At 49.7% G+C, this 24,154-nt stretch overlaps 8 protein-coding genes across 8 annotated transcripts; 1 reads left to right on the top strand and 7 right to left on the bottom strand.

The window, feature by feature from the left end:
- Positions 1 to 1,170: 1,170 nt before the first annotated feature.
- On the bottom strand, positions 1,171 to 1,539 carry EI90DRAFT_3061580 (uncharacterized protein). The gene has a single exon (XM_039060572.1). It carries the CDS (start codon positions 1,482 to 1,484, stop codon positions 1,224 to 1,226), a length of 261 nt encoding a protein of 86 aa, XP_038915029.1. The 5' UTR covers positions 1,485 to 1,539; the 3' UTR covers positions 1,171 to 1,223.
- EI90DRAFT_3061579 (enhancer of polycomb-like-domain-containing protein) lies at positions 1,410 to 6,015 on the top strand. Its single transcript, XM_039060571.1, has 9 exons — positions 1,410 to 1,990; positions 2,173 to 2,191; positions 2,249 to 2,892; positions 2,944 to 3,281; positions 3,334 to 3,505; positions 3,563 to 3,987; positions 4,040 to 4,276; positions 4,303 to 4,906; positions 4,954 to 6,015. Exons 1-9 carry the CDS (start codon positions 1,796 to 1,798, stop codon positions 5,668 to 5,670), a joined length of 3,351 nt encoding a protein of 1,116 aa, XP_038915028.1. The 5' UTR covers positions 1,410 to 1,795; the 3' UTR covers positions 5,671 to 6,015.
- A 2,424-nt stretch (positions 6,016 to 8,439) lies between these two features.
- EI90DRAFT_1335606 (uncharacterized protein) lies at positions 8,440 to 10,286 on the bottom strand. The gene is made up of 3 exons (XM_039051685.1): positions 9,475 to 10,286; positions 8,740 to 9,419; positions 8,440 to 8,683 (listed from the first exon to the last, which is right to left on the bottom strand). The coding sequence occupies exons 1-3, from the start codon at positions 10,120 to 10,122 to the stop codon at positions 8,557 to 8,559; spliced, it is 1,455 nt and encodes a 484-aa protein (XP_038915027.1). The 5' UTR covers positions 10,123 to 10,286; the 3' UTR covers positions 8,440 to 8,556.
- A 371-nt stretch (positions 10,287 to 10,657) lies between these two features.
- EI90DRAFT_1335647 (uncharacterized protein) lies at positions 10,658 to 12,394 on the bottom strand. The gene is made up of 5 exons (XM_039051686.1): positions 11,571 to 12,394; positions 11,372 to 11,520; positions 11,180 to 11,318; positions 11,085 to 11,125; positions 10,658 to 11,022 (listed from the first exon to the last, which is right to left on the bottom strand). The coding sequence occupies exons 1-5, from the start codon at positions 12,276 to 12,278 to the stop codon at positions 11,001 to 11,003; spliced, it is 1,059 nt and encodes a 352-aa protein (XP_038915025.1). The 5' UTR covers positions 12,279 to 12,394; the 3' UTR covers positions 10,658 to 11,000.
- On the bottom strand, positions 10,751 to 10,966 carry EI90DRAFT_2832802 (uncharacterized protein; the record flags this gene model as incomplete). The annotated part of the gene is made up of 1 exon (XM_039053632.1): positions 10,751 to 10,966. A coding segment is annotated over one exon (216 nt), but the record flags the coding sequence as incomplete, so codon positions are not given.
- A 1,270-nt stretch (positions 12,395 to 13,664) lies between the features above and the next one.
- Positions 13,665 to 15,866, bottom strand: EI90DRAFT_3061572 (uncharacterized protein). Its single transcript, XM_039060570.1, has 2 exons — positions 15,424 to 15,866; positions 13,665 to 15,363 (listed from the first exon to the last, which is right to left on the bottom strand). Exons 1-2 carry the CDS (start codon positions 15,727 to 15,729, stop codon positions 13,903 to 13,905), a joined length of 1,767 nt encoding a protein of 588 aa, XP_038915024.1. The 5' UTR covers positions 15,730 to 15,866; the 3' UTR covers positions 13,665 to 13,902.
- Positions 15,867 to 16,003: 137 nt separating this feature from the next.
- EI90DRAFT_1334952 (uncharacterized protein) lies at positions 16,004 to 17,538 on the bottom strand. Its single transcript, XM_039051684.1, has 7 exons — positions 17,445 to 17,538; positions 17,149 to 17,364; positions 17,036 to 17,076; positions 16,928 to 16,978; positions 16,780 to 16,846; positions 16,616 to 16,706; positions 16,004 to 16,560 (listed from the first exon to the last, which is right to left on the bottom strand). Exons 2-7 carry the CDS (start codon positions 17,171 to 17,173, stop codon positions 16,197 to 16,199), a joined length of 639 nt encoding a protein of 212 aa, XP_038915023.1. The 5' UTR covers positions 17,174 to 17,364; positions 17,445 to 17,538; the 3' UTR covers positions 16,004 to 16,196.
- A 257-nt stretch (positions 17,539 to 17,795) lies between these two features.
- Positions 17,796 to 18,719, bottom strand: EI90DRAFT_1334668 (uncharacterized protein). The gene is made up of 6 exons (XM_039051683.1): positions 18,586 to 18,719; positions 18,473 to 18,513; positions 18,353 to 18,403; positions 18,212 to 18,230; positions 17,990 to 18,080; positions 17,796 to 17,927 (listed from the first exon to the last, which is right to left on the bottom strand). The coding sequence occupies exons 1-6, from the start codon at positions 18,605 to 18,607 to the stop codon at positions 17,822 to 17,824; spliced, it is 330 nt and encodes a 109-aa protein (XP_038915022.1). The 5' UTR covers positions 18,608 to 18,719; the 3' UTR covers positions 17,796 to 17,821.
- Positions 18,720 to 24,154: the final 5,435 nt, after the last annotated feature.

The raw sequence follows: 24,154 nt of genomic DNA, 5'->3' as shown, positions 1-24,154 counted from the left end.
TGGCGAAATGGATGAGATAACCGATCTGAGAAGGAGAAAGACAGTATTGCTGTTCACGCTGAGCACTCGCCAGCGGTAATTCTCTCGGGTTACTGTGCCAGGACAAGAAACAAGGATACCGAGAACACAAAGCAAGACGAATTGGAGGAATAACGTACGAATTGGCGAGACCTCTACCAAAGAACAGAGATCATACAAAGAGCGCAGTCAATAGTCAAAATATACCGCATGGAGCCTATCAACGGACTTCGAATGGTGGGAACGAGTGAACAGGTGGACGAGGACAACGTAGCTGCGTGTCTGGTGTTCCTCATTATGTTCATGCCCTAATAGACGGATGCGGTCTGGGGGCGGTGCCTTATGATAAGCCCGCCATACAAAGGCTAAGGCAGATAAAAATGGCTGCTACAGGGGTGGAGATGGAAAGAAAACAGGGGGAATGGAATAATTGAGCAGACGCACTCTCTTCATTGGCCCCATATGAAATGAGGTAAGCACAATTGAGCTGCCTGCTTGCAAGAATGGTGGAGGCAGGCATTTAGTCAATGGGGAAAATGACGTTCAGGAATCGGTAACAGATTGTCATTCATTCTCCCATCGTCACAGGGGAGAGTGCGCAGCCGAACTTCAGCAGATCATGAAAAGCCCAAAAAGCTTTGTCTGATTGAAGGAGCTGTGCTGAGGTTAATGTGGAGTGTTTGCTTAATGGCGACTGGTGACATGCTTGCAGGTGCGGTAACCCTTCATGGAGAGGGGATCGTAAAGGATAGGATAGTTATTTTGGGCAATGTGAGCAACCAGACCGTAGCCCAGAATGGAGGACCGAGCATCTAGATACCTCACCGGGAGGATAAGGGAATGAAAACAAAGTCTTGTGGTCAGAAACAGGTGGACCCCACGGGCCGCGAATCCAAGAATATTGAAAGATAGGAGACATGGTCACAGAACTGAAAAATGTTTGGCTAGGAGGCGGTGACATTAACGGAGGATATGGAAATTGTCAGGAGAGGGCAGTCCAATTATTGGAGGCAGTGTGGAAGAATTGCGAAGAAAAAGGCGAACTCATCGCTTACGCAATGAGGCGGGAACCTAACGCAGTGAGCAGGCTGGCAAATTCTTCGATGCTCGGACGCGGAAGCCTGTCACTGGAGAAAAAGTGGGTGTGAGAGAAGCTGGAATAGCGAATGTGGCCTGTTGAGATAACGGTTAATACACTCAAACCCTCACTTGCTACTTGCACCACGAATATTCGCAAGTCGCATGTTCAACCCCCTACAAAGGGGAACGGACTGACTGTTAGGAAAGGAGAATGGATGTGAGCGAGAGGATGCACAACGCTCGATACCATCTAGTCCGCACGCCATGATGGCAGTGAAAACAATGTCGGTACCGACACAAGAAGCACTCACACACACAAGCCAGTGTCTACCCTCTACTAAAACAACACCTTGTTGGAAGCAGGGTCTCCCCATCAAGATGGACATATGTTAGCGGTGGTGAGGAAGATGAAATGGATGGGCAGAGCGACAAGCGTTACCGGTGACTTTCGGAGCTAAATATGCACCTCCGAGGCATTAATTTGACGCCTCATCACACTTCGCGGCACCACCACAAGGTCTGTACCACTTATATCGTCCGTGCACACTTCGCCATCGTCGAAGGATATTCCACGGGCCCAAGCGATAAAAGGGCCAAATGCAGTTACCGTAAAATCAAATATCACGTGTGCATTCGGTCACAACGGCGGCCCCAAAAGTACTGACGTGGCCCCCAGCGCACAACTTCCAACACTTCCATGGGCCGCCTCGATAAGGTGGTCTCCTCGGCGGCTACTGGTGGCGGCCTAAGGACTCGAAACCGCGTCACAAACAAGACCCGTCTCAAGGTTATTGACGGCGATGTTGAAGATGCCGAACTTGTCTTCATTGAGGAAGACTCGGATAAGAACAAGGTCCTGGATACGGCGGGCGTCGAACATGAGGATGCCAAGGTTCGTAGACATCAACAGCGATCGTGGACCGATCTGCTGCCAGCGCTGTCCCAAGTGGCTGACTCACCCCCTTTCCCACTCAATTTTCATTGGCTGCGCAACTATGCCCGTTACCTCCGTTATCTCCGCAATTCGCCATCACCATCACCATCACTCATCCTGTCGGCGCTTAACCCGGATAGGAAGAGCATTTGGTCAAAGGCAAGAAAAACTGGCTCATCATTAAATTCATCTGATTATTGAGAACGATGTAATCAGTCCTCGCCGCGGCTACCCAACGGATTTCAGGCCGTATCCCCAAATCAACCGAAGAGAAACCATCAACAGCACATATTCCCATACCCGATGCTACAGGTGTCGTCGACAACTATTTGGAGCACTACCCAGAAGGTGTTTGGACCGACCCAGCGGCTTATGTCAAGTCTTCGGACACGGTTGAGGAGTGTGTCGATGGTGCCATTCTCGGCGGGTCGACATACGACATGGACGAACGCGACGTTGAATGGCTGCAGAAGAACAACAGCATCGCCCTTGGCGAAGGCTCAAGTAGCGCAATTCCCTCGCCGACTCGCAATGTCAAAACCCGGGGCAAGGACATTGCTTCAGACCGACTTTCTTTTGTCATCACCGAGGACGAGATAGAACTCGTGATGGGTCTGTTCGAGAAGTTCACCGACGAGAAATGCCCTTTCCTTCACCTTGACATCAAGGGCCTCCCGCCATTGTCCGAGTACGAGCCGCTCTTCGCCACCCCCCTGTCCCCAACTCTTTTCGCCTCGTTCATAGTTCCTCCCCATGCCCGAGACCCCTCACATCTCATTCGGCTCGCTCGAACAATATACCCCCACTACAAGGAGCGGAAAATTGCTCGCCAAGGTCACAAAATAATACCCTCATTAAATGTAAGTGTTTATGTTGAGTTACATTTGACACCCGTTGAGAAAGCCCACCAGTTCGACGAATCCAATTCTGAAGATGCTTACGTGTGTTTCCGCCGACGAGATGTCAAGTCAGTTCGTAAGACCCGTCGGACGGATACGACGCCTGCCGAAAAGGTCTCACGGCTACGGCAGGAGCTTATCAAGGCGAAAGATCTCGCTAACTTAACCGTTTCGCGTGAGGTCAAGAAGTTGGAGCTCAATAAGGACGCGCGCAGCGTTCTCGAAGCGAGGATCAGGTTTATCGAGTTGAAAAGGAAGCATCCACAGTTCTCGCTGAGCACAGATGACCAACTACTCGTGGACCCCGAACGCGTGTTGGCCAAGCGGCCGAAGATGACGTTGGAGCAGAAGTAAGTCGACAAGGATGGAACTGGGGGTATTTAATTTGCTAACATGAAAAAGCGCCGTGTCGCTGAAAATACCGCGACGAAGTAAGGATCCTACAGACTTAAATTCGCCCTATCCGGCCCTTGAAGAGCAAGTGCATCCACATGAGCGTGCCGAGTTATTCGCTAAGGAGATCGAGCGCCAATGCGAGATGAGAAAGAACTCGGGCTGGGAGGATTATTTAGATGTCAGAGTCAAGATTCACGTATTAATTGTCTTCTTTCTGATCGTCTGCCTATGTTAGCTCCCGACGAGTTTACCCATCTCAGATCACTTTTTTCACGCTCTTTCCCTCGCTGTATCGCCATCAAAGTCTTCGGTAGAGCACACAGGACGTTCACCGTTCTCGATCCGAATACGTACAGGGCGAGGCGGCCGGTCATTCATCGATCGTCGCCCGTTCCACGGAAGAAGAAGAGGAGATCCTCGGAATACCCCACCCCCAGTTCCGCAACTATTTTCATCAACTCTCTCATCTGAGGGTGGACTTTGGTCCCACTCACCGAAAGAGTTGACCGTTCATATCAAGTCGGATGAGGGCGATGAAGGCTCTCATGATGAGCCAAAGGATGAGTATGTGCGGAAGATCAATGAGCAGTGGAGGTTCGACGATGATGCGGTAGTGATGGAAGAGGAGCAACGGGTATTGATTGATGACTTTGACGCTCGGTACGGTGTTTATTTGCATGCCTGGGTCTTTGGGACTCATCTGCCATGATAGGTATATTCCCTCGCGTCTTTCTCTATTTGGGGAATCGGAACTCATTGGGTTGTCGGTGGACGAAAGCCACATCCGCAACGCCGAACTGTACGCCAACGCTAAACAGGAGTCTGGTCAACGGGCACTTATGGCGGCGCGGCACCAGTATATCGCGATGAAGGAAATGACGATTAAGGAACGGATGCGTCAGCAGCTTACAACGGCTGGGGGCAACATGGCGTTACTCCTAGTCAACCCGTTCCTAATGGCAATCCTCTTTCCAGACCCACGCCGGACCAGAATGCCCAGATGCAGAATGCGGCGCTCGCCATGCAAGCATCAGGTCAGCTCCCGATGAATACCTCTGCTCTAGCTGCAGTTACACAGCAGCTACAGCAATCCGGCACGATCCCCGTGTATAACGGGCAGATGCCTCAGTCGGCAGCACATTTGAAAAAGATGGCCCAAATGCCTATGCTAGCACCGCAGCAGCGAGCCGGTTTCAACATTTCCCAAACCTCTCAAATGGCTGTCAATGGGAATTTGCCACAAATACAGCAGCAACAAATCCAGCAACCCCACCCCCAACTCCTTCAACAACCTTCACCGACAACACCAGCTTCATCGCAGCCCCAAACCCAGTCCTCTGCAGGCCCAGCGCCTCCACAACCTACTCCGTCATACAACCCCTCTCCTCATTTATCCCCAACTTCCATGCGTCCACCCACTCCCTCCGTCTCACCCACAGATCCCAACCCGGGTCTTACGCAAAACTCTCCTACACGCCCACCTTCTCAGATCACGCAGCAGTCCCCCATGGTCGTGCCTCAAATCACTGGCATGCCATTCCACAGCGCATTACCGTTCAACTATACGCCGGGCCCCAAGGTGTGCCGCAATATCCCACCCCAAATGGAACAGCCCAACCGTCTCAGCCATCTCAGATATTAGCGGGGCAACAGCAATTACCGCAGCACTACTCGCGGGAGCAACTGGCGCACCAAATAGCGCAACAGCACCAGCATGCGGCTATGAAGAATGGAATAAACACCGTGAACGGCGGGCATCCATACCTGAACGGAACATCTCAACAGCATGTACAGCAAATGCCGAATGGTGTACCTCGCAACGGCATGATGATGATGCCGCCGCCTCAAGCATATCATGGCCTCCATATGGCGAATAATGCTGCGAATGGGGCGCCGCCAGTGATGAACATGTCCGCGACAAACATGCCGTTGAAATCTGCGAGACAATGGCCGCGTCATAGCGGTGGTCAGGCGGATATAAATAGCAACGCTCCAAACGGTAATCCAACAGGTTCTCCTGTTATGCAGCATCACGTCAACTCGCCAAATCTTGGAGGACAAGGCTCGCCTGTACGTATGAACGGGGTGCTGCCTGGTGGGAGGAATTCGCCTATGAACCCTCATCCATCCCTGCAACAGTTGCCGCAACATCAACCCTCGCCGCTGATGGACGTACACCATGGGGCACCTCAAATTCCTTATCGTGCCACCGCTTCTCCTCGTTCTGCCTCGTCGGTAGCTGACATTGCAATGCTTCAACAGCATCGCCAGTCACAATCACCTCACCTCGCAATGCCGAGCCCCGCCCACCAGCATCAGATGCTTGGCAACGGTGCTGGCTGAGGCATCAATACTTCCGCCCTATACTTGACCCCATCACCCCCATTCTAATTTCTAATCAGCCAAAGTCGTCGTCATGCCCGTTCCCACCTCCCTTGCCATTCACTTTTACCCTTGGCTCGTTGTAGCGTGCACCTGCTCCGCTCTATGCCTTTTCTTAAGCTCCGCTTATGAAATCTTCTAGTGCGCAATTCCACGCTTTGCAATCCTTGCTTAGCGCCAATTTCCCTTCACGCATTACTATTCCTCATTTCCATCCCTCTTATCTGTTCTATTCCGCCCTGATGACCCCGGTATCGACGACAACATCAATTCTCCTCTTTTTCCGGCTTTTCTATTTTTTTTTTTGAATTTTCCACTGTACTTTATTCCCTTTCTCCTCTTTTGTTCTATCTTGACATTATTTTGCGGGTGCCAGCGGGCGATTGTAACGTTTCGGACAATTCTACAACTTATGTCACAGGCAACACAACCAGGCGATGAAGAAACTGTATGTGCAACCAGGTGTGCTGCAACAACAAAGAAGAAAGAAATTATTATGGTGTATAGGACTGATAAGCAGAAATACTAAGCCAGAATGCTCTGTTTTGAGCTGCTCTGCCGTTCATGAAAACACTCGCAATTTAGGAAGAAAGGAGAGAAGAAGTGTAGGTCTTCAGAGATTCAAATTGGTTATCATTACACAAACAGGCGTGATGCCCACGCTGCTAGCTCTGCGAAAGAAAATTATACATTGGGTTATCAAATAGTGCACAGAAACTCAAGTGACTTCTATCTGTGTCCGGCCCCTCATGATCGATCTAGCTGCTCGTGCTCCTTAGCTGCACTGCAGTAGCACTGCGGTAACATTTCTGCCAACCTGTGTCCGGTCGCTGCTTTCACCCACCGACCTGGTCCGCGTCCTCCTCGAATCCGAATGCCCCAACCATGCTTGTCAAAGGCATGCTGCCCAAGAATCATCGTCTTAAAGCAGACAATATCTTGTTCTCCCTTATGGATTACGCCGCGGACGAAGGAGGTAACGTCACCGCCGTACGTCATTCTTCAAGCGTGCAGAGACCTCGAGACATCTGAATTTCTCGTGGCTTTGGGGGAAGTGTGGTCGACCCACCTTCTGCATCCCAGTAATATATGACTCCTCTCGTTCCCATGCCACATTCCATATGACTTGCAGTAAAAGTGGCGGGCGAAACGAAGAGGCACACCGTCCGAGGAGCAGACGTACTGTGTGTGTGTGTGTGTGATATCATTTTAGGCTCCGTGCCTGTGCCGATCGGCGTATGACGGATGGGTAGCGATAATATACACTGACAGGCTCATTATTTCTCCCAAATCAGTTCTCCGACTGCCAACCATCGGTGTCACCCATTACTTCCTGCAGACGCCGACTAATAGACCAACAACCGGTCACGCGTCACACGAAGGTCTTGGATTGAATTAAAATCAGCACAATTGAATTGATTGGGTGTCTCCGGCAATTCCCGGATGCCGTGGGAACCGATTGTGAGTACAGTACACGCCATCCTAATTGAAAGCGCCTCGCGCGGAGATCAGAAGGCTCTTAAACTTCTGTCCGTTATGACTTTCTCTTCATGCCACTTCAGCTGTAAAGACATGCGACATGCTGGGGGCCATGGGGTTAATTCCTTCAACATTACGAAGCTCGTAGGAGGGGAATTAAATGGCCCTGCCAATGCACAGCAATGCACTGCTTCTCCAAGGTGACATTGATGTGCTTTCAGAGGTAGTTTGAACAAACGGTATGTCGCAATGAAGACCAGTCTTCATGATGTACCGGAAATCTTTCATTGTACCAGGACAAAAAATACTTACACTATCCGGACAAGATACTTCAACGGCGATGTTGTCACTTTCAGCAGCTGCCACTACAGAACTATTCAGTAGCTATTCAGCCCCTGGCCCTGAAATCCTCGCTCTGCATGCAACCTTTGCTCATGTCTTAAACGTGCAGCAGAGCATATCGAATCAGCGCTAGTATGGCGTGACATCGCTCTCGAGGATATTTAACTCGTTGTGTTTATAGATTATAGTATCGTTATTAGAATAATAATTTGCACAGTACTGCATAGTGCTATTACACCACTGAACATACATTGGATGTAAAAGAAGGGGGATTCTGCGCACCAAACTCGGTGTCTGAACATTCCAGCTGAAATTGAGTAAGGTGGTGGCAGAGCCACCGGGGCCTACAGAAGGGATGGAAAGTCGGAATGCAACGCAAGAGATGACCCCATGTGGATTCAGACACTAAATAACTTGGCTGATGTCGACGACGAGGGGGGCTTTCATCCGGCCCTGGATCAGAAATCGAGTCCCGTTCCTACTAGCCTGAGGAAGGGAGAATATGCTGCCGCCCTGAGCGCGACGAAACCTGTCATCCCTATGATCATGCTCATGCTCATGCTCATCGCTGTATATCAGTCGATCACCATACCAGGCTTCCCGTTGCGAACGAGATTCACGTTGTATCCAATCGGTTCGTACTGGAATGGGGCGAAGAGTTCGACTCTCCCATTGAACCAAATTGCTGGTAAAAGAAAACGGGTGAAAGGAATCAATGGCACTCTTCCTGCTGCAAAAGACCGGACTTCGATGGGCAAGTTACTGTCCGCCATGCTCAGCGAGAGGTCGTAAAAAGGACACGTTAGCCAGGACTCATCCGAGTCATGCATGGGCATTGACTCAGGACTTTCTACACCCTCGTCCAGGATCAAAGGAATGGTAGGTCCAAAGAACATAGTAGGTTTGGGGGTGGCATATGAGCAAGGAGGTACAACACCGGTGTTGATAATCCAATTGTTGAGATCGTGGACGCAAAATCGAGATACCAATTGACATGAGTCTGTTGACCAAACAAAAGCGTCATTTTTATCGTAAGCGCCGACATATCGACCTGTAGGAGAGAATCCAATCATGTGGCGCAAAGGAAAGGACGACCTGCAACGAGGTTGAAGAGGCTGAACAGTAGAAGGACCGGAAGGAGTGAACGGAGACGCTAGAGGCTTAATGAATGGATCGCCTGAAACACACAAGATTGTAGTGTTCTCGTACCAGCCCTTTTCTGGATTTCGCGGGACTCGTAAGACGAAAGAGCCATTGTCCGACACTGCGGTCACAGCAGGGTATGGGTCGCTGGGGAGAGGACCGAGCCTCACCAAACGCGTGCTATGGCCGAGAATCGAGATGTTTCCATCAGTGTCCTCGGTGGCAATGCAAACGGTGCGACCTTGGACGAATTCAATCCAAGCGGGAAGACTGAGAGGATCGCCTCGGAATCTAGAGACCGTGCACTGATCGTCAATGTCAGCTACCTCGATTACGCCACTTCCGAATCCGAGTGCAATGTGACGACCATCTCTCGAGAGTGCTGCACAAGTCACAGTGCCATTACGAACGTCGTTGTCAAGAAACTCGTCCCTATAATTGATCACTAATGTCTTTCTGCCCTGCTCATCAAGAGAGGTTGGTAATTCTCTCTGCCTCGCCCTCATGGCTTCTTGAGCCTGAAGTGCATCGTCACTTAGGGGGATCAAGCGACCAGCAAAGTCGCCGGAGATGCTGAAGACATGAATGGGGTCCGAGAGATGGCCATACCATTCGAAAATGAGTGACGACGATGGAATGAATGGAAGGCTAGATCTATAGAAATGCCAGGGCGTGATTTCATAAACGCACGCCGAGTCGTCGAACAATTCGTGAACTTCTCTCATGAGTTCTGTTATCCTGTGATTCTTAAAGCATAGCCCATCGATCAAAAACTCGAAATTCAATTTATTTCGCACTCACATCGCCTTGGTCCCAATCACTGCGCCGATAAAAATACGTGCGGTGCACCGTTGAGAAGAGTGAGAATAAGTTTCGTGCAAGGAATTCCTCAAACTCTCTCTGCAATTCGTTAGGGTCTTGTGAAATGAGTAGCGATCGGTCCAAGTGGTTGAACACATGTTCAAACGCGTATTTGATGTGATTGGGTCGCGCTCGGCTCAGAGAATGCTGCCACTTCTTTTCATCTCCCAAAGGAGGTTTGGTGGGGACACCAAACTCGTTCCTTTTAATGACATCATTGACAATTCGAAGGAGCCGTGGTCCAAGGAAGTGTCCTTCCGTGTCGCTAATAAAGAATACTTTGTCTTCTTCCTCACCGATGGGATCGCCCGTGATGAATTCCCGTGCCGTTCCGTGGTAAAAGTTGATGTACTTTGTGTTGCCAGAGGGAATATTGACTATTGAGCCGATGGGTTTTAGTGTCGAGTAGACTTCATCCTCAGTGATTCCTAGGAGCTGTGATATGTCATATACGCCGAGTTCCCTCCGCACCGCAATAATCATTCCGAGTACCTCATGGTAATTCTTTACTACTCGTGAGCGAATTCTCGAGCGATAAGGCATATAGGCTCGTCGCATTATCCTCTTCGTTGAGGTCCTCAGGCGCATCCATGAGATTGAGGAAGTACTCAAACTCTGACTTCAGGAGGGAACCACTTTGAGTCTGAATGCGGACCTCGCGTATGCGGATCGAGGCAATAAGGGGTAATCCACGACAAGCTGAGGTGAAGAAATTGAGATCCATGTTAGATGGTTTCCACGGCGATTCCCTGATACAGTCTTGGAGCCCCTCCTCGACCATACGGTGTATTGTGTGAAAAGTCTCATCTCTTGCTATCTTATCCACATCTTCACAAGGGATCACAGGATGTCAGTCCTGTGCTTCGGCCCGAGCCCAAGCCGAAATAACTTGCGGTTCAGGACGACAACTGACTAGTATGGCGAAGGTCGGAGGCAGCCCATCGAGCAGAAGGACAAGCTTCATCAAGGATCCAAGTGTATCTGGATCCCCGCACTCGTCTAGTCCATCTAAGACGATGATAAAGCGATCCTTCCTTGAAGATCGTATATCCGTGAGTTCACGCATCGGGTCGATAATCCAAGCATTCATCTCCTTCTCCAGAGCAGAACCCTGATAACGTTTCAACGAAGCACGCTCGCGAATTTGCCTGAGTAAGCTCTTGTACTCAGCACTGAATGCCGCAAGCTGTAGAGCGAGGGTGGAGGGAAAGCGCTCAACCGAGTCAAGTCCCATCCCCTTTTGGTTCTTATCCCAGAAGAAAGACGCTGCAAGGGCACCTTGGTTGTCAAGAGCGGAGGCTACGCTCATAGATATCGCAGTTTTCCCGGTCCCAGGTGAACCACGCAACCAGACAAACCTGTTCCTAGGTTCCCTGAGGTGACTGAGTATCGCACTCTGAATCCCATCCCGTGTGGTTTTGAGACATTCTGACTTGCTTTTCACGCGGTTATATTCAGCGTCGGCTCTAGGAAGTTTCGAGAGTTCGTCTAAAGACCGAACTGAGCAAAAGAGTCTGGAACCAAGCAGATAGAACGAACAATCCACTGACGCTCGAATTGTATTGAGGAGGTTCAAAGTCGTTGCCACCGTCTACAGCGGACATTTTAGTCGAAATGCAACGATATGAATACGGGCTCAACAGACCGCGAAGTGCGAGAGAGCACGAGTTATGCAAGCCTTCACATCGGTTAGTTTCCGAGCCGTGTTGGTCCGTAAAATCACTCTCTGAATGACCTTTTGGTTGCCAAGCATTTGAATCTGCTCGATCTGCTCCTCCAGGTCCCTGTCCTCAAGATTTCAGGCTAAACGAGCGACTGGGGAGGCACAGTGACGCACGAGTGAAATTCTTTGACTAGTGAGACTACTTCAGGAGGAATTTCGCCAGTTTGGCATGTCCACATTTGAAGGGGTTGCAAAATAGTTTCGTAGGCTCTTTGAATCTCATCGTGCAATCCTTTGAGATTCTTGTCATTGTCATCGACAGTCTGCGGAAACATGAATACTGTATATTGTGATTAATGAGCGATATCCTCACCTCGTAAACTTGCAGCCATATCAAAATCAGGTTTGGGATTTCACCGAGTTTTGGAATCGGAGAAAGGTTGAGAGCGGAGGCCGCGGTTTGGAGGATTAGTCTTGTGGCACCGATGATCATTTTATGCTGATCACTGCGTGAGCTGGCCGGTGGCGTGCTTGGAAACCCCGATGGGGGATGCGTGTGGATGCCCGGGTCACCCTCACAAGTGATATACGCGCTGTGCTTTCCAGGAAGATTCCCTTCAGGGGCACAAGGAGACGGAAACCCTTGGTTATCAGCGGATGGCTGATAGGGTGTAGTTGTCCCAAAGAACGATCCGGGTCCGGAAGTGCTAGGCTTGCTGCGATCAAGAACTGTGTTTTTGCAAATCTTTCCAAATGTGAGGCCGAAAGGAGATGTCGATTTCTTTGAACTACCAAAGCCACAAGGTACAGTCTCATTGGCCGCCGGAGGCCCGGGATATGATCCCGTCAATCCTCCATTTCGATCATTACAAACATTGTCTCTGTCCTGGGATGTCTGGGGGATGTACTCCGAGATGGAAGAGAGGGACGGCTGCCGATCACTAGAAAATGATCCAGGAGCAGGGTGGCTCTTAGGACGTCGAGAGGGGATCTGAGGGCTTTTGTTTCCAAACATCGCACCGGGGTGGGAGTTAACGAGCGCGTCAAGGAGAGAACAGTGCACAACTCGCCGCGCGCACATGACTTATATGGGAACGCCTTTTTTGCAATTGGATGCCCGGAGAGGTCGCGTTGACAGAGCCCTTGTGCGGGCAGGTTGCTAGTAAAACAGAAGCTACGATGCACACGGCCACGGCCTTTGGAAAATCCTTGTCACTGTATCTGCGTGACATCGATTCGAGCCTACAGTGTGATCAAGTTGGCCGAATGGATTCTCATTGCCGAGGACACATTGGAATTCCACTCATCGGCCGTCATTCCCCATCACTTCTTCGCATAGCTTCAGCATGCGTTGGATCATGTTTAGCTTTCACCATCTCGTTCCTGACCCAGCCCATCACGATGATCATGAGTACCAGATAACAGCATGCCACCTGCATCTGAGATGCCTGCCTTGCCATGGCTATCATGATCAGTTCCCGACCATAAACCCTCATTAGGACTTTATGGGTGATATAATTGAAACGACATGCAATACCAGGCGAACGTGAAACGAACATGCCGGAATACAATTTCCCTTCAAAAAATCTCCCTTTCTATTTGAAATGCTTCGTTGGAAGGCATGTCTGAAAACACATTTACTTTATCCTTGAATGCTGACACAAGTTTGACAGTCATTACTGCTATCCCTTCGAATGTTGACACGGTGGCGTAGGGATTGGCACTCCTCACTGCCCTTGGTGTAACTTGGATGTTGACACAACAGTAAAGGATTGACAGTCAATACTGCCGCTGGCCCTGAGCACCTCAAAGCTGAGGATGGCACCCCACTGAGCGAATATACGAGAGGCTATCGGCCGGTTGAAGCATCAAGGACTCCGTACCTAAGCCATTGCTTCTCTTATGGTAAGATCAGTCAGGGCCATCCTCAGTAACAGATAGACTCATGGGAGGCTACAAGAACACGACTTATGGTCAACAAAAGAGTGCAAGGAAACTTTTCAGTTGCCGAAAACTTACCACCAGAAAAGTCGCTGAAGGGCCGTATATCAACTTACTATATGTAGAAGTCGGCAAAGACCGGAGACTCTCAGAAACTGAATAGCAACTGATGGTGGCATCATGTTATTTTTATCTTCGAACGTGGGAGAGCGACGACGATGATAACAAGAAGGCACAACAAATACTACATGAAAAAGGCAGTGGAAATAGAGGAAGAATACGTTAGATGGACCTTGTTTTCCTTTGAGAATTTGAGAGGTTGAGCAATAAAAAAAAGAAGAGAAAAAAGGGTGTTTGAGACGACCTGCAAGGGGATTATGAGAAAAAAAATCGAAATCCCCTCAGTTCGATCTCTACATCAGCCACTCACGAAAAGAGAGCCAAGTGAGAGACCTCATGAAACAAACGCTACCATGCTAGATGGGGGGAAAGAGAGGGACGTGAAAAAAAAGACCGCAATATGAACAATAAAAAAAAACATGAGAACATCGATATGAACAATCGAAAAAAAAAAACATCGGAACATCGGATATGTATATGTAATAGAAACGGAACAAATCAAGAGTTGCGCAAAGGAAAAATGAAGTAGCGCTTGAAGAGGGTGGAAAATTAAAACAAAACCAACCATGAGCCGTACACAGAATATACACGTTCGTCCTTACTGTATGTGGCCTTTCGCCCTATTCACCATCCGCCCCTGCGGCTCAACGGGCATAACCCCCTCCATCGTTCCCATACTCATCTAAATGCCCACTATACGCATCCTCAGGATCGAAGTCATCGGCGTAACTCCCACTATACTGACTAAGCGTGTACGTGCTCCTAGCAGCCATACTCTTCCTGAATGGATTATTATCCAATTGATTGGGCGTGAGAGCGGGTGAAGGAACGGCAAGCGATGAAATAGCTGGAGATATCGAGTTTGTCAACGTCATCGGAGCAGAAGTGGGAGGTGGGGAAGAAATCATGGGCGATTCGGAAGGAGCGTACAGGATACGCATGCCGGTATTGGCCTTGTTTCCACCTGTGATAGTTTGGGCTCCTGCACCTAGAGTTGAACTTGGTTGCACATTAGCAGCTCGACCGGCGGCGTAAGCACGAAGAAGATCATCAGGCGACAAAGCGGGATTCATGGGTGCGCTCGTCGCGGCGAGATGAGAGGGAGGAATGGGGCTCGTAGGTTGAAGCGTAGGCGATGGCACCGCAAGGGCACCTGGACTGGCATTCCGGAGGATAGGCGCAGGTAAAATGAGTTCATTGCTTGGTCCGGCATTGTGCCTGCCAGTACGCATGAGGCTCACGGCTGGCATCTGGAGCATTTCACGACGAAGATCCTCATCCCCAACAGATGCACGGGCTTCGATTTCCGCATTACTAAAAACAGTAGGGCCTTGGGATTGTCTTGGACTAAGTTGCAAATCGGCGTCTTCCTCGTCAGAGTCGAAGTTCTGGGCTTGGTGGAAGGAGCGTGTTTGATACGGTCTATTACTACCAGTTCCGCCGGTACGACGGGTATGAGTTGTTTCGATAGAAGGGCGAGCATCGGCAGCAAAGGAAATGGTACGTGAAGTGCGTTCGGCCTGACCAACGGACGAGAGACGGGATGCACGCAATTGGTTCAACTGAGGCACCTCCTGTTCGGCAGTCTCCAAATTATCGAAGTGGGCACCAACACCGGCTTGTCCACTGCTTACTGAGGACATGAAGGATGCGGGACGACCGTAAGCAGAAGAATCGACCATGGAAGCACGAATGGCTGCATTGGCACCAGCACCAGAGATGGAACGCCAGTCGGTAGAGATCGTAGACATGCGTTGATCTATAGCTTGACTGAACCTCTTTGACTTTTCGGCGCGTTTCTTCCTCTGGTGCCTGACGTAGAGGAGGATGGCTATCGTAGCGGCGAGTAGAGGAAGGATGACCGCGGCAGCGACACTCCCGCCAGGCAACTTGGCGAAAATATTCTTCACTTCTTGAATGATGCCCCCGGAGCCGGAGGCGTTCCCTGACTTGGGATGGGCATTAGGGTCCGAGGAATTGTATGTCGCAGTCCAGATGGGACCTGTAGCGATGGAAGTCATGAAGCCGGGAGTACCGTGGGGAACGATAGCGAGCTGCAGGCTAACACTGCTAGCATTCCCCCACCAGGAAGGATTAAGGGTCATCTGCAGTAGCAAAAAAAATCAACTCTCTCATGGACGAAGAGATATGATTGGGAAACGTACTTCCATCGAGCCATGAGCATAATCAGCCCCATTAAAGGCTTGGATAAGCGAATCGTTAAGTCCAGGAGCGTAGAGATAAAGATCAACAAGCTTTGGAGAAGGACTCAAGCACGAATTGTCCCAAGCGACATTAACAGGACTGGAAGTCGACACCGTTTGATTGGTAGTAGGATTTTTATAAAAACCACCACCGGCACAATTGGAGCGTTTATCCAGATGACCGGTTTCTGCTTTGCGAGCGTGTCCACCTCCAACTTTATGAACAGGGTGTCCGAATCTTGCGTTAGAGATGGGGTTGAAAACCATGGTTACGAGGGCGGAAAAGAGGGTGAAAAAAAGAGGGGCAAAGCCCAAAAGTAAGGGAGAGGAGGTGTTAGGGAAAGCAAAGCTAGCAAGAAAGGAATGAAGACGTGTTGTCTTTGAGCTCGCAAGCGTAGGAGATGGAAGAGAGTGTGAGCAAATGGACGAGCTTGTGAGAGAAGTTGGATCAATGACTTACCCAAAATGGAAAACCAGTTTCAAACTCCGCTTTAATTACCCCTTTCGTTGTTGTCCTTCAAGCCAAGCACGTTGGCAAACAGTTTAGAGATAGTAGCGTCGTTTAGCATAAGGGGTTTCAACGGTGTGGCAAAATCCTTGCCGAGAAAACAAAACCCTGTCACATCTTCAACGTTGATGCAACGTTGCAATATAGGGTCTCACAGGGACAGCAACCCGGACAGGGGATGACATTGGGAGGGAAACTAGCGCGCGCGACAAGCAACACTGTAGTACTATGAGACATGCCATGTCAATGAATTTTGAGATGAATGACAACGGCAGAGCAACCAGACAGGAGACAGTCGAAAAACGCATCGATGCATCTGTCTTTCCAGAAAGAAAAGACAATGGCAACGTGCGTGGAGGACGAGCAGAAACAGAACCTTGAAATCGTAGCAAAAAGAGTGATGATTACCATCCACCGTTGCCACCACCTGATCCTCCCCAACCTCCACCACCACTTCCACCGCCATATCCCCCTCCATATCCTCCTCCTCCTCCCCCACGATATCCTCCTCCTCCGCCTCCACGGTATCCTCCGCCCCCTCCGCCTCCGTACCCCCGCCTCCCGAGCTTTTAGGCTGAGCCTTGCTCACTCTGGATTGGAAGTCAACCGTTGATCGCGCGTCAGGTTCAAGTAGAGTTCACGTACCTGATTCTTCTCCCATCAAGGTCCTGATCGTTCCACGCTGCGATGGCGGCTTCCGCCTCGGCATCGGAGGAAAGCGTAACAAAACCGAAGCCTTGATGTGTAGTCCGATCAGTCCGTCAATCGTCATATGGAAGAATAGAGCCCCGAAGAACAGGTCAACTTACCTCGAGATCTTCCAGAGTCCTGATGTGTTTTTATCGTCAAAGGTGACGAATCGGGCGTGCAGGGTAACATGAATTCATCTTAACATGACAGCAAGGCGCCGCCAATGGCCTTGCAAAGGGGCACCTCATCCGATCAGGGAACACTCACTCGATCCACCATCACGATCGAGTCGACGACAGTGCCATAGTCTCCGAAAGCCTGGACAAGGATCGGTGTTGTGAAGGGGCATGGGAATATGCCAAAGGGAACACTCACCCTGCGAAGGGATTCATCGTCCGTGTGGTACGATAAGTTCCCTGTGTGAGACAAACGATGAGGACCGTTGGAAGCGGCGAAGGAAGAGACGGGTTGAAGAACGGGGGACGCACCGATATAAAGCTTGACCTCTGACATCGTGTCTGGGTTAAGCTGTTCGTTCGTTCAAAAAAACCAAATTTCCACCCGTCTCGCGAAAAAAAGATGAAGGTAGTGGTGAAGAAAGGAAAAGGAAAACTTCGAGAGGGCACTTCTTTTAAGCAAGAAAAACACGTGTTCATTTGGGGCTAATCCAATTAATAATTTTGTCCCTGCCGCGGCAGTTCCCGCTGCTAGGGGATTGTCCATGGTGAGGCATAGCGCGACAGAGGAAGGACTTGGCAGCAGCGAGAGAGAGAGAGACACTGACTGACTCAGATGCTCGCATTTTGGCTCGTAAAGTGATGAACGTTTACAGGAAGAATCAGTAATGTTGCAACACAGATCGATCACACGGGGATAATAACCCGGACCAGAATCACAGCATGATATGGATTGATGAAAGGAAAGGAAAGAAGTGTGCTACGAGCAAGAAACAGCACTACGGTACTACAAGGACATACCATGTCGAGATGAATAGCAACAGCGAAGCGAAGCAACCAAACAGAGAAGATGGACAAGCATCAGAGAGAAAAGACAAATGCGACGCGCGGCGGAGAGTGAGCAACAACAATGCAATCCCTCCTTCATCGTGAAATCGTAGCAGAAAGGATGGTTGGTTTTTCAATACGGTCCACTGGATCCTCCTCAATATCCTCCTTGGTATCCTCCTCCTCCACTGTACCCCCCACCGTATCCTCCCCCTCCGCCTCCGAACCCTCCGCCTGAGCTTTTGGGCTGAGACTTGTTCACTCTATATCGGAGGAAACCATCGATCGAGCGTGTTCGGGTTAATGTTCAATAAAGTTCACATACTTGATTGTTCTGCCATCAAGCTCCTGTCCGTTCAACGCGTTTATAGCCGCATCCGCCTCTTCATCGGAAGAAAGGGTAACAAATGCGTATCCTTGATGTGTAAAGGGAATGTGAATATAATGTAGGATGGCCAATGCAACAATTCACCCGATCGATGGAACAGACCGTCAATAATTCACGAATTGTATGGTGAAACAGAGCCCCAAAAACGGATCTGCTTACCTCGAGATCTCCCAGTGTCCTGATAGTTTTTATATCCGAGTTAACAAGTCGGGCGTACGGGATGGTATGAATTCATTTTAAACAACATGACGACAAGGCGCCACCAATGGCAGGCACCTCGTTTGATCAGGGAGCACTCACTCGATCCTTCATAACGAGCGCGTCGAGGACATTTCCATACTCAGCGAAAATCTGGATGAAGATAAGGAGATGAGGATCGGTGGTGGGGATTGAGGGCACGCCAAAGGGAGCTGTACTTACTGCGCGAAGCGTTTCATCGGTCGTGTTCCATGATATGTTCCCTATGTGAGGCAAAGACGGGGATCGTTGGAAACGGCGATGGTAGAGATTGGATCAAGATCGGGAGGACACACCGACGTAAACCTTGGAAGACATCGTGAAGTTGGGATTGAGCTCGTTCGTTCGTTCAAAAAATGTCAAACTTTCACCCCGTCTCACGAAAAAGATGAAGGTAGAAGCAAGAGGGGGGGGATTTTCGCAAAGACACTTCTTTTTAAGCAACAAAAACACGTGTTTATTTGGGGGCAACTCGTCGAGATACTTTTGGGAAACTGGTCGTTCACGGCAGATTCAGGATTGCAAGAAATCTTGGAACTAAGATGATTGGGGAAATAATCAGCCCTGGTTCCGGGTACATGGTTCTCCAGGATGCTTCCAATCGTCAGGAGAGGGTGAAAGCACATAAGGCCAGAGCTTCCGAATATGGCGATATGATATCGTCCAACACAAGTTTGGGTCGTACTATTGGATGTGCTTCTTCATGGCTGCACAATTAAAACCCTCATAAGCTAGCTCTCCGATAAGCAACAAAACTCCATGTGCACGGACGGCACGCTGCGGACCTCGTGCATGGTACTCAATCCCTCGAGATAACGTACACGGCAAATACAGGTTAATTTCGAAAGTAGGCTTCCCGAATATCCCCGGCAGCAGAATTCCGATGCATTGGACCACATACAGGGTCAGCCAGCACCAGCAATCCACGATTTCACCGCATGGTGTCCTGACAATGTCAGTCTGTTACATAATTCCATTAGCCAGTCGAACAAACAGAATGATTGTAATATAATGGAGGCCTACATATTCCTAGCGGTGGGACCCTGGAGATCAAAGCACGAGCCTCCTGCTGAACGTGTCAATATCATGTACACGAAGCTGCATGCAAAACTTGGCACGCACAGGCTGGGTAATTAGTTACGAGGCGAGGCGATGTCGAGACTAAAGGAGACAGGATAAATGAAAAAATCTACCGGAAAAGCACTATAGAGGAAGGGTCCCTGGAACAATTGAGGCAGATGTAGGATCTTTGCCTTTATACTTCACGTCCTCCTTGTGCCTAAGCAAATACTGCCCAGGTACCACATAGTTTCAAGATGGGATCGTAAATGACTTCTTGCAGTTGTGGCTGATATCCGTGCTGCCATGTCCAATTCGTATTAGACGCTTTCACCTGGTCAACAGAACCGTTTATCAAGTCTCGTTTAGATAGCTGCTAAGCCCCTTTCGGGATGATAACGGTGGTGTGTAAAGACAGGGGAAGCGTCTAATCAGGACATAGAGCAGAGGGGAACCCACAGAGATAGTCAGCTAACTAGCAGCATAAATGGGGTAACGTCATCCTCGTGAAAATCTTCAGGTTTCGCCGGGGCTGAGCGAAACATTCATTATTCTACTTGGAGTGGCTGATCATGATCACGAGTCCAATACGACGATCGCCATCGATATCACAACTTGCGCGCTGCGCTTACTGCAGGAAAGTTGGAGGGACAGCGTAGGGAATGGGAAAACAAACCTGCAATGAAACGCTGCCAATCGGTCGGAAACCTGGCAATTCACCCACGAGCAACTGACAGTTGAAGGGCGATGGGGCCCTCCGCAGCCTACATTAGAGCCAGGAGTGCTATAGAGTGCGGGCGACAGAGCCCAAAGACACCTTCCGTCACAACGAAAAGATCAAGTTTGCAGTGCTTACTGTACTCCACCGACCAACAACCGGTCACGCGTCACGCAGGCCTGCCGGTCCGGCCCAAAACACAGCCACGTCACGCGTCACGCTGGGCAGGCGGTCAAGCAATCCATGTCACGCAGTTGGGCTGCCTTCTCGGTGGCTATGCAAATTGATTTCAAATTTCCTTTTTTGTAAATTAAATACATTCAAAAGTGAAAAATCTTCATTTCTTCATCCAAATTGCGTGCCCGTCTAGCTCGCATCCCCCGGCCAAGATCCCGGCTCTGAAGGCTAGAGGAAGGCGGAGCCTCATCAAGAGTATCAGGCTCGGCTTCCTCAGCACAGGTTGGTAGTGCGTGCAAGCTGCCATTCACCACCTCAAGCCCATCAGGTACCCCATTCCCTGCCATATAGTCGAAAACTTCATCCACTGTCACATCAGGCCCGTCCTCTGCAGAATTTGTAAATTCCATCTCGGGAATGGTGGAATTAGAGCCGTGAGTGTTGCTATCATGAGGCTGCTTTCGTGGGGCTGTTATAGCATTTGCGAGGTTGGGATTCTCCCAGTGGAGATTATCAAGGAGTTGGCATAGTTTACGGCTGGTTAAACTGGTGTGGGATAGATTATATTCGCCCGACTGACAAAGTTCAAATGCCTAGATCGAGGTAGTTAGTACTGTGTACACGGAAATGGGGGATTGTTCCCATCAACTCACTTTCTCAATTCTATCCTTCCGATTCATACATTGGAAAGCATAGATCAATGTCTCAGGGACACGGTCCCTTAGTACGCCAAGCTTGGTGTTGAGTTTGATATCGCATGAGCCAACCCCCTGCTGTAACTGTGAGTACACCTCCTCTATAGCAGCGGACTGCTGCGCTCGCTTCACAGCATGCTTCAGAGGACGTTGTACACCAACATCACAAGGCTGCCAAAGACCCGTGCAACCACCTGGAATATAGTCCAGTATTATCCAGGGATGGTTCTCGTGCATCCAGATGCGGAACTCCAGAGACGCGTGTACTGGCCACACATCAAGTTGCCAGATGCACTCCTGATGTGGATCAAGACCTAGCCGTTGTTTTTGAGTTTGGAAATATGGAACTAGAATAGATTTTACAAATGTTTTCATTGTCTCGATGTTAGCCCAGTAAGTATCACCGCCGGAGATGTCAAAAATAAAGCCAAGTTCCATGGCTTCATCATAGCACAGTGCGTTTTTTGAGGGGAGACTGACTGAAGTTTTGCCTCGGAAAATCGCCTGGAATGGTAAAAGGGTTCCACTCGCAGAGATGGCCACATTGAGAGTGAAGGCACGCTTCTCATCATGACCAACTGTGGAAACCTGACGAGACCCCTTTGTTTCATATGTAGAAGTTGAGTTCTGCTGGTAGATTACTTGTGTCTGGTCTGAGTTCACCCGGAGCTCACAAGGGATCATATAGTGGCGGACGGAGTAAGCTTGGCGGAGTAATGAGGCATGGATTTTCTCTGTGGCATCAGAGGGAATCTTCTGCGATGCACGTGTCGCTTGACGCAGGCTCCAATTCATCTCTTGTTCAAGAAACTTCCTAACCCACGCCATGCTCACAGCAAAAATGCACCCATCCTTCTTCACAACAGTTCTTAGGATCTCGGGCTGAGTATATTGGATTTGTGCGATGATGACACCGCGGATTTGCTGAGCGTCCAGCGCAGCACCGGCCTGTCGAATGCTTTGCAATGTTCGCTTGATTGCTGCAACCGTTTCAGGATATGATGCCTAAGATGGCTCAGATAAGTTCACAAAGTTCTACTAGCAGTTCACAACTTACTAATATCCCCTTCCGTGTAATATTGCCACCTGGGCAGTTCTCTTTTTCAACCTTTGCCAGTGTTTCAGCGGACCAGCACGGACGCGATCCAGTGCGGTCAATCCATTTTCCAACAACATCGGCACGCAGTGATTGAAAAAGCCTTATGCTTCTTGTTTGACATCCCCTTGCTATCTCAGTTGGACTCATCTGCCAGCCAATATTTTCTGTGACTTCCGTTATTATCGTCCAGAAGATCGGCTGGAACCAGTTTGTTGCCTTAGCCAATTCGCGCACCCTTTGTGCAGGAGGCCCAACCACATTTGTAGAATTATGGATGGTTTTCCGGTGCCTGTGCTCCTGCAGCCATTCCTGAATTCGGCGCTTGGGCCGTGACATCTCAGCAACGGGAATTGAGATCGCATTCTGGTTGTCAGGTGCGCACTAAACAATTTCTCCTTGTTAGAAACAGTGGTGATCTCAGCGGACTGACATTCTTCACCTTCTCCCTACTTGCCACCACCTCTGCTTTGCTCGCCGCCACCTCCACTTTGCTCGCCGCCACCTCCACTTTGCTTGCCACCACCTTTGCTCGGTGTCGCTGCTGTCGTTCGCGAGCCAATGTCCGACTCCTCTCCTCCCTCTTTTCCACCGCGCGTGACCTTTGCACCCGTGCTTCTTCAGATCTTTCAGCAATTCTCTCGAGTTCAATCAATGATTGCCCCTCATATTCCTCACGGCTTGCATGGCTGAAGAACCGCAGCAGTCCATGCCCCTCATCCCCCTCCTGAAAGGTGAGGTCCAGCTTCCGTTTTCCAATTGGTTTCTTGGCATCGGGGTTGGGCAAAATGGTCGTTGGGGCCAGGGCGCCTGTCTGCGCAGTAGGTTCTACTGCCATTGGCTCCATTTTTGGTACTGACATCGCGATCACCTTGATTGGCACTGTTGCTACTTGGGTAAACATTGTTGATGGGCTGGCCTTTGCTACAGGGATTGTTGCCACTGGTGGCGCCGTCACTCTGACTGGCATTGTTGTTGCTCCAATGGCTGCCACTGGGGTTGCTACCACTGGGGCAGCTGTTGTTATTGGTGTGATTGCTTCAGGGCCGGGTGTTCCCTGGTTATAAGGTGGTGAGTCTCAATTTTGTCAACGTTGCACTCAATTCACTTACATGTGCAGCATGATGATCAAGGATTGACACAAGAAGCTTGATGCGTATCATCACCATATCATCGCTGGTGCCGAGGGAGTATTGGGATGGAATGAAATGGTGCATCAGTGCATTGAGTGCAAAGATGCCGCACGAGGAGTGTTGGAGGAGCAAGTCATAACGGGTGTTGTGCACTTTCCATACTTGTCTCGATGTGTATTTACATGTATTTACACCGACAAATATATCTTCAGAGTCTACTGCCATCCCAACCGAGCCGCCGCACTGAGTGGTGCAACTTTAGGTTATGAGCCCAGAGCGGCTCACCTGGGTTGGTTCAAGTATAAGTCCACATGACTCTCGTGGCACCCTGGCCAGGTTCAAGCGGCTTATGAGGAAGACTTCAAGTTTGTCTGCGATAAGTCCTTGAAAAGGCACGCATCTTTGGAAAACCCGAGGCTGAGATACAATCTTGGAAAGCCCTATTTGAGGCTGATTGCAAGCCCCTTGGATGAAGCCCTCACATTGGGAATGCGGCACAGACTACTCCTTTATATTTTCCGTCGTGCCACGTCATAAAATTCCCACGGTCTTTGCGCTGCGAACTATAACCCTCTGAAGCATAGAATGCTCTCAGGAGGGACTTGGAGATCTCTTGGGCTGATCTACTGGATCTTTTCTTTGGGTCCTACATGAATGAGAGGAGGACTACTTGGATTCGACTTGAACATGCGCGCGCGCGTGTGCGACACTTTGTTCCACATCCACCTCCTGTTTCCATCCCCACTTCAACTCCAAATTCACTCTGGCTCAGATCACCTCGACAATTATGCAGAAACACCGGACCAATCTATGGCCGAGCTAACACCTCTTTTGAGGATGAAGATCTATTACACCAGTGATGTACTCAAGCGGGAGATCATGCAAACTACCATTCATATCCCATTGTCCCATTTCATTTCCACTTTCGCGAAACCACTCAATGATCTCTTGGGCTGATCCTTTAGATCTTTATTCTTTGGGACTGAT

Source organism: Cantharellus anzutake, assembly GCF_015039405.1.
Source record: "Cantharellus anzutake strain C23 chromosome Unknown EI90scaffold_30, whole genome shotgun sequence".
Taxonomy (NCBI): domain Eukaryota; kingdom Fungi; phylum Basidiomycota; class Agaricomycetes; order Cantharellales; family Hydnaceae; genus Cantharellus; species Cantharellus anzutake.
This window is presented reverse-complemented; position numbering and strand designations above follow the sequence as displayed.

Coding starts and splice junctions, on each gene's coding strand:
- EI90DRAFT_3061580 (XM_039060572.1), bottom strand. CDS start 1,484: ATGTCCATCTTGATGGGGAGACCCTGCTTCCAACAAGGTGTTGTTTTA.
- EI90DRAFT_3061579 (XM_039060571.1), top strand. CDS start 1,796: ATGGGCCGCCTCGATAAGGTGGTCTCCTCGGCGGCTACTGGTGGCGGC. Junction 3,988..4,039: donor ATTGATGACTTTGACGCTCG/GTACGGTGTTTA, acceptor CTGCCATGATAG/GTATATTCCCTCGCGTCTTT. Junction 4,907..4,953: donor ACTATACGCCGGGCCCCAAG/GTGTGCCGCAAT, acceptor CAACCGTCTCAG/CCATCTCAGATATTAGCGGG.
- EI90DRAFT_1335606 (XM_039051685.1), bottom strand. CDS start 10,122: ATGCGCCTGAGGACCTCAACGAAGAGGATAATGCGACGAGCCTATATG. Junction 9,420..9,474: donor GTGATTGGGACCAAGGCGAT/GTGAGTGCGAAA, acceptor CTATGCTTTAAG/AATCACAGGATAACAGAACT. Junction 8,684..8,739: donor CGAAATCCAGAAAAGGGCTG/GTACGAGAACAC, acceptor TTAAGCCTCTAG/CGTCTCCGTTCACTCCTTCC.
- EI90DRAFT_1335647 (XM_039051686.1), bottom strand. CDS start 12,278: ATGTGCGCGCGGCGAGTTGTGCACTGTTCTCTCCTTGACGCGCTCGTT. Junction 11,319..11,371: donor CTAGTCAAAGAATTTCACTC/GTGCGTCACTGT, acceptor TCTTGAGGACAG/GGACCTGGAGGAGCAGATCG. Junction 11,023..11,084: donor CTCCTCAATACAATTCGAGC/GTCAGTGGATTG, acceptor TTCGGTCTTTAG/ACGAACTCTCGAAACTTCCT.
- EI90DRAFT_3061572 (XM_039060570.1), bottom strand. CDS start 15,729: ATGGTTTTCAACCCCATCTCTAACGCAAGATTCGGACACCCTGTTCAT. Junction 15,364..15,423: donor ATGCTCATGGCTCGATGGAA/GTACGTTTCCCA, acceptor TTGCTACTGCAG/ATGACCCTTAATCCTTCCTG.
- EI90DRAFT_1334952 (XM_039051684.1), bottom strand. CDS start 17,173: ATGTCAGAGGTCAAGCTTTATATCG. Junction 17,077..17,148: donor AGAGGTCAAGCTTTATATCG/GTGCGTCCCCCG, acceptor TGTCTCACACAG/GGAACTTATCGTACCACACG. Junction 16,707..16,779: donor GGACTCTGGAAGATCTCGAG/GTAAGTTGACCT, acceptor CTACACATCAAG/GCTTCGGTTTTGTTACGCTT.
- EI90DRAFT_1334668 (XM_039051683.1), bottom strand. CDS start 18,607: ATGTCTTCCAAGGTTTACGTCG. Junction 18,514..18,585: donor GTCTTCCAAGGTTTACGTCG/GTGTGTCCTCCC, acceptor TGCCTCACATAG/GGAACATATCATGGAACACG. Junction 18,404..18,472: donor CCGATGAAACGCTTCGCGCA/GTAAGTACAGCT, acceptor ATCTTCATCCAG/ATTTTCGCTGAGTATGGAAA.